The sequence below is a fragment of the Oryza brachyantha genome, chromosome 1 (genome assembly GCF_000231095.2).
Source record: "Oryza brachyantha chromosome 1, ObraRS2, whole genome shotgun sequence".
NCBI lineage: Eukaryota > Viridiplantae > Streptophyta > Magnoliopsida > Poales > Poaceae > Oryza > Oryza brachyantha.
In genome coordinates, this window is record NC_023163.2 from 19,430,447 (window position 1) to 19,436,749 (window position 6,303).

At 43.2% G+C, this 6,303-nt stretch overlaps 1 protein-coding gene across 2 annotated transcripts; it reads left to right on the forward strand.

Annotated features, from left to right (window-relative positions):
- Positions 1 to 218: 218 nt before the first annotated feature.
- LOC102707909 (GDSL esterase/lipase At1g28600-like) lies at positions 219 to 3,489 on the forward strand. 2 transcript variants are annotated; one of them, XM_015832623.2, is made up of 6 exons: positions 219 to 567; positions 682 to 900; positions 1,519 to 1,667; positions 1,772 to 2,048; positions 2,753 to 3,015; positions 3,122 to 3,489. In XM_015832623.2, exons 1-6 carry the CDS (start codon positions 279 to 281, stop codon positions 3,197 to 3,199), a joined length of 1,275 nt encoding a protein of 424 aa, XP_015688109.1. In that variant the 5' UTR covers positions 219 to 278; the 3' UTR covers positions 3,200 to 3,489. The 2 variants fall into 2 exon arrangements, with proteins under 2 accessions (XP_015688109.1, XP_006644440.1); XM_006644377.3 differs by having other exon boundaries at positions 2,753 to 3,180.
- Positions 3,490 to 6,303: the final 2,814 nt, after the last annotated feature.

Sequence of the window (6,303 nt, forward strand, 5' to 3'; positions counted from 1 at the left end):
AAATCTTTATGTAAAAAAAAAAGAGAATGGATTCGACGTGTACCTCGAAGTGGGGGGTTAGCCTACGACCATTCTCAAGTCGAAATCTCGAGGATGGAGCACACTTGGCACATTTGTGAGGGACCACCGGCCCCACTGACATGTGGGCCACTGTCAGCTGGAGCCCACCTGTCAGTGAGTATCGCAACGTTTTATATGAGCAAACGGTTATACCAACGCAATTAAAATGAGCATCGCCTCTCCGCGGCGACTTCGCCTTTTCTCCGTGCAGAGAGGAAATGTCTCCGTCCACCTCCACGAGAGGAGGAGGAGGAGGAGGACTCCTCTCGCCGGCGGCGGTAGTGATCGCGGTGGTGGCGGTGCTTCTGTCAGCGGCACAGGCGCGGGAGGAGCCGTGCTACCAGCGGCTGTTCAGCTTCGGGGACTCGCTGACGGACACGGGCAACTTCCCCTTCATCTTCGGCAACGACTCCCGCGAGCCGGCGCTCAGGCCGCCCTACGGCGAGACCTTCTTCCGCCGCGCCACCGGGCGATTCTCCGATGGCCGCCTCGTCGTCGACTTCATCGGTATTCATTCCCGCGGCAAAATTCAGTCCCCCCGCCCACCCCTCTGCGTCGATTGATCGACCGATCGAACGACCGGACTAATCTGAGATTTTGAAATCCGCCGCGTCGACGCAGCTGATGCGCTGGGGCTGCCGTTCGTGCGGCCGTACTGGAGCGGGCGGACCGCGGGGGACTTCGCCCGCGGGGCCAACTTCGCGGTGGGCGGTGCCACGGCGCTCAGACCGGACTTCTTCCGAGCGAGAGGGGTGCCCATGGCCGACATCGTGCACCTCGACATGGAGATGAAGTGGTTCCGCGATCTGCTTGGCCTGCTCTGTCCCGGCGACCTGTCCGGTATGCTGATATAACCCTTCTTCCTTTCCACCAACCTTTGACGTTGTCATCAATTCAACTAGGGAGATGACATCTGAAATCGTGGAAGTAGACTGGTACTTGGTGGGGGTTAATGCCTATGCGTGTCTCGATAGGTTAATGTCTAGAAGTTGCGTGTCTGGATATAAATGGAGGATGGTCTGAAATTCTGAATGTGAAGCATAGAGAAGCAAACGCCAAAAAGGTTAACAAACTGCTCTGAATATAAGCGGGCAGACTGACAGCTACTGAGGCACTCTTTGTCTCAACCTTTTTGTAGCTTTCAGAGGACATGTAAGGTGGAAGTTGACTAGAATCTTGACCAGAAAAGAAAGAAGGTCTGATACAGCATTTTCATTATGGTGTGGAAACCATCCTAGTATTTATGCCATTTCAGAAGTGATTTCAGTATGGTCACAAATGAATATACTGGTAGGGACGACAAGTAGTAAACGAGCTGTGACCCTTAAAATGTTTAACTAGCATATAAAGCAGCAATTTCCTTTGAGATATGTAAAGCAGAAGTTGTGATACTTAACAACACCATTTTCAGCTATAATATTATTTTCATACTGATTCTAAACACTAGTTATTGCACAGGTTGCACGGGCATGATCAATCAATCTCTTTTCTTGGTTGGAGAAATTGGGGGCAATGATTACAACCTACCTCTTCTCAGAGGTGTTTCCATTACAAAGATTCGCAGCTTCACTCCGAGCGTCATTGCCAAAATTTCTTCCACAATCACCGTGAGTTTTATGCCTATGCTACATTTATGTACCTCGAGCTCCTGTATCAATTGGAAGCAGTAGAAAGTTATATGGCTTGTAATGCAACAGAGTTGAGTTTGCAGGAATTGATTGGGCTTGGAGCCAAGACGCTGCTTGTTCCTGGTAACCTCCCAATTGGATGTGTTCCAAACTATCTCATGATATTCAAGAGTGATAAGAAGGAAGATTATGAGCCAGAAACAGGTTGCCTCAGGTGGATGAATGAGTTCTCACAGTACCACAACAAACTTCTTACAGATGAGTTGGAAAAGTTACGCAAGCTTCATCCTGATGTAGCCATCATCTATGCTGATTACTATGGAGCTGCTATGGAAATTTACCTTTCCCCTGAACAATTTGGTGAGTTCAGTTAATTCATTACCGTTTCCACTATGATTTCTTTTGTAAGCTTGACACTGTAAATTTTAGTTTTCAGGTTACAAGAAAAATACTTTATGTGTCATCTTAAATTCTATTTCCTCGGGGCTTCTCAAACAAAGCAACATTATTATTATCTTGCATCATACATAGGATATCTCTTCCATATATTTGTCATGTCGACTAAGTTATTTTCATCATGTCATGCTTGCAGTCGTATGTCGTTTTCTGATAATGAATCGTTTGATTATAATTTTCTTTCGAATGCTCTTTATTTTTCCGTGCCTCAATTGTTTCTAGTATACATTCAGTGCCTAGAGGAGGGGAACTGAAAAGCAATAGCTCCTGACAATACATAAACATTAGACTAATTATGCAATTATTATCGTGTGATATCAGAGCTCTAAAAACACCACAGCTTAACATCAAATAAACAATTTCGTCTAGTAACACCATTTTAGCCTCCCCCCTAATGCCTCTGTCAGATATCTCCATTGCTACCATGGTATGGATACATCATGTGTAGCACAAAATAACATAACACCACTTGTACTGAGTTTAAGATTGAACAAACTATTTGATTTGGCTAGAAAAAGTTGTCTAGAAGGCTTAATGAAGTAAAACACATATTATAGGAAAAGAACATTGTCTCTGATTGTAGCTTCTTTAACATTTCCTAACTGCAGGAATTGAGGATCCTTTGGCAGCTTGCTGTGGTGGAGGAGGACAGTATGGTGTATCTGGAACTGCAAGATGTGGATACGGTGAATACAAGGTATGCGATGACCCACAAAAGTATGGGTCATGGGATGGTTTCCATCCATCAGAAGCTGCGTACAAGGCCATTGCAATTGGCCTTCTACGGGGTTCATACACACAACCTTCAATTGCTACCACCACCAATTCGTGCCCGCAAATTACTGAGCTCAGTTCTTCTGTTGAATACAAGGTCCTCTATGATTTGTAATTCTGTAACTGTATTTTTTTTGTTATTATATAGGCAATACGTGTGATTAAAAGGTGTAACGGTTGTGGTGTTTTTTGCCTCATTACAGAACTGCAGAACTGTTCTACACATGACGGCTGTTTCCCAAGTGATTGGTTGGCTCTTGTTTTTCCTTCTCTCTTTTTAGTCACAACTCATGAGGTCTTATTCGTTGTTGTTGTGTCTCTTCCTAATTTTTAAAATTTCTTATGTGTAGTATTGCTATAATTTAGTTTTCATTGTTCTGTTCTGTGTATAGTGAAAGGATTAGGGTTAAAAAAGGAGATAATCAGATAACTACATTCTTTGGTCACCGTGGCTGCACGGCTGATGCGTGATGTCGATTCTTCCTTTCGTTTTTCTCGTAGATGACATTTATTAGTAACGACATTGTATAAAAACCATGCAATTTCGAGTCAGCTTTATTCATCACTCTTATTTGTGTCCACTCTCCTCACAAGTGCCATATTCCATAAGGACCATAAGTAAGAACCTCTCAAACATGCATGAGATATCCGGGGCATCTTTTTGCTTATGGTTATACTTGTAGCAACAATTTAAATTTTAAAACTTAAATTTGGAGTGAGCTTTGATGTTTTTTCATTATAGTTTATTTTTTAGCCTTTGCTTTTCGTCGCTAAGAAAAAGTATATAAAAATTTTACCTATAAATTATCCTTTAATAGCTAATAAGCCGCTTTGCTTATTTTTCCTATAAGCCAAAAGATAACCAACATATTAATATTAATAAAGTACTCCTTCAATTTCAAAATATAGAATGTATTTTGGTTCGTTACAACAAGAGTTTGATTGAAGAAATACTTTAGTAGGATATAATTTTTATGGCACTATTCTTATTTAAAAATATTTTCTTATGATTATACTTTTGTGTCATAAAAACTATATCTTAATGGAGTAATATTTAGTTAAATTCTTGTCCTAACGAAACAAAACACACCACATTTTGAAATGGAGGGAGTAATCAAAAAGAAGACCTGCATTCATCTCATGGCCTAAAAATCCCCAAATATTAAAAAAACTAAGAATACAATCCAAATATAAATACAAATTTAGAATAAAAATAGATAAAAAGTAAAAAAAACGAGTCACCACGTTCATTCTCATGGCCTAAAAAGACCCACATTAATTTAAAAAAATAAAAAAATAGATCCAACTAGAAATACAAATTCAAAATAAAAATAAGAAAATCATTAAAGCCTATTTAGAAATATGATTTAGAGAAATATAAATTCAGATAAAAATTAAAAATGTTGAGAGAAACGTCCTTTGGAAGGCCTAGTGTGTTATGAAAGTCAAGGCTTTTGCATGGCTTTTATTTTGTGACATGCTGAACACACGATATATGTTTGATAGAAGACATTGTGCAAAGGAGGATGAGGATCTCTCCTGCCCCTTATGTCCTGGAGGACAGAGGGAAACTTGACTTCATCTCTTTTTTACGTGCCCTTTTAGTATAATATGTTGGAAATCTTTGGAAATTGTTTGAATCATAATTTGGGGAGTTCTTTCACAGGGTAACTATTGCAAGATGGAGGTTCAGTAGAAAGGAGAAAGGGCTTCTTTGAAATTTTCTTTTTAGGGCACGCATAGTGCTCGCCACGTAGGAGTTGGTCTACCAGGTCAGCATGGACCATGCCCCAACCAGGGTGTGCGTCCCTTGCCCAGGGCACGGTAGCTCTATGAGAGAGAGGAGAGAGATGACCGAGAAAGGAGGAGAGAGAGGAAGCCGACCGAGAAAGACGGAGGAGCTCAGCGGCGACCGCCACTCCGCCAGGTCGGGCACGCCGAGGGCGGCCACCGCTGCTGACGCCGCTGCGAATAGGGATGGCAATTCGGGTACTGGTACCGAGTACCCGTCAGGTACTCGACGGGTACGGGTACGGGTACGATTTTTTACCATCGGGTAGTACCCGTACCCGATCTGAATCGACGCGGGTACAAGTACGGGTATTTTTCTCCACTCGCACATAACCCGTTGGGTACCCGAACGTAGCCCACATATTAAATTTTGTCTAAAAACTTATTATGTTATTCATGTAATATTTGTGATGTACTTCATTTTAGCTAAAAACTTTGATATGACCTATGTCTTAAACTTTTGACGTGTGATGAAATATTGAATGGTTAAATTAGAATATCAGATAATGTGCTATGTGTTGTTATTATTGTTATGATTAGTTTGTTGTATTTGTTGGAATATTTTATAATGAGCAATATGTTGTATTTGTTGACCTTTTCATGTGTGATGCAATATTGTATTATAAGCAGTATATTTAGTTTGTTCTATATGTTGAAATAGTTATTTTAGTGTGCTTTTGACATGTAAAATGGTAGACCCAATGGGTACCCGATACCCGCTTGGTACCCAACGAGTATGGGTACAGGTATCAGATTTACCCGCGGGCACGGATACGGGTAGAGAATTCTAGCCACAACCTTGAAGTTGGCGGGCGGGTAATTGCTCTGCTCGCATCAAACCCGACAAGTTGCCATCCCTAGCTACGAAGCACGTCGCTGTCGATGCCCTTGATGCGCCACTACGGGATGTCGAGGCCGAGGCCGGCCAGCACCCTCGATGTGTTGCTGGCCCCAGATCCGCGCGCGGACGCGGGCGCGGCCGAGCTTCTCCGTCTCCGACGCGCTGCCGTACCTAAGATCTGCCGACGACCGCCGCTGGGAAGCTCCGCCGCCGCCGAGATCTACCGCCCGCCTGACGCGCCATCGCTCCCTAGATCCGTCGCGTCAACGCAGGGACGTGGCTGCCGCCGGGTTCCGCTGCCCGCCCGCGGCGCCGCCGAGCTCCTCCATTGGCCACCATCGCCAGGAGGGAGTGAAGGGAGGGAGAGAGCCGGGAGAGGTTGAGAGAGGGGTAAGAAAAAAAAATAAAAAGTAAAATGTGAGACCCACTCAAAACTCTATACATTGTTATAGGGTGTGTAGCTTTATCTTATATAACACTATTTTTTTTAAGGAAGTAGTTTTTATAGTGCATGTCCTTAGCATCACGATCACGTAGTTTGGTGCGAAACGGAGACGCACGAGCTTGCTGAACAGTTCTTTTATAGCTGGCCTCGATCCGCCGCATTTATAGCAAGGAAATCCACTTTAGGCAAGTGGACCAGTCGAACGGTATAGCAAGACCCTTTTTTTGAAAACATATAGCAAGACTTTCTGCCATTTTAGGCCAACGAGAAAAAGAAAACCACAGCGCACACCGATCCCACTATCCCAT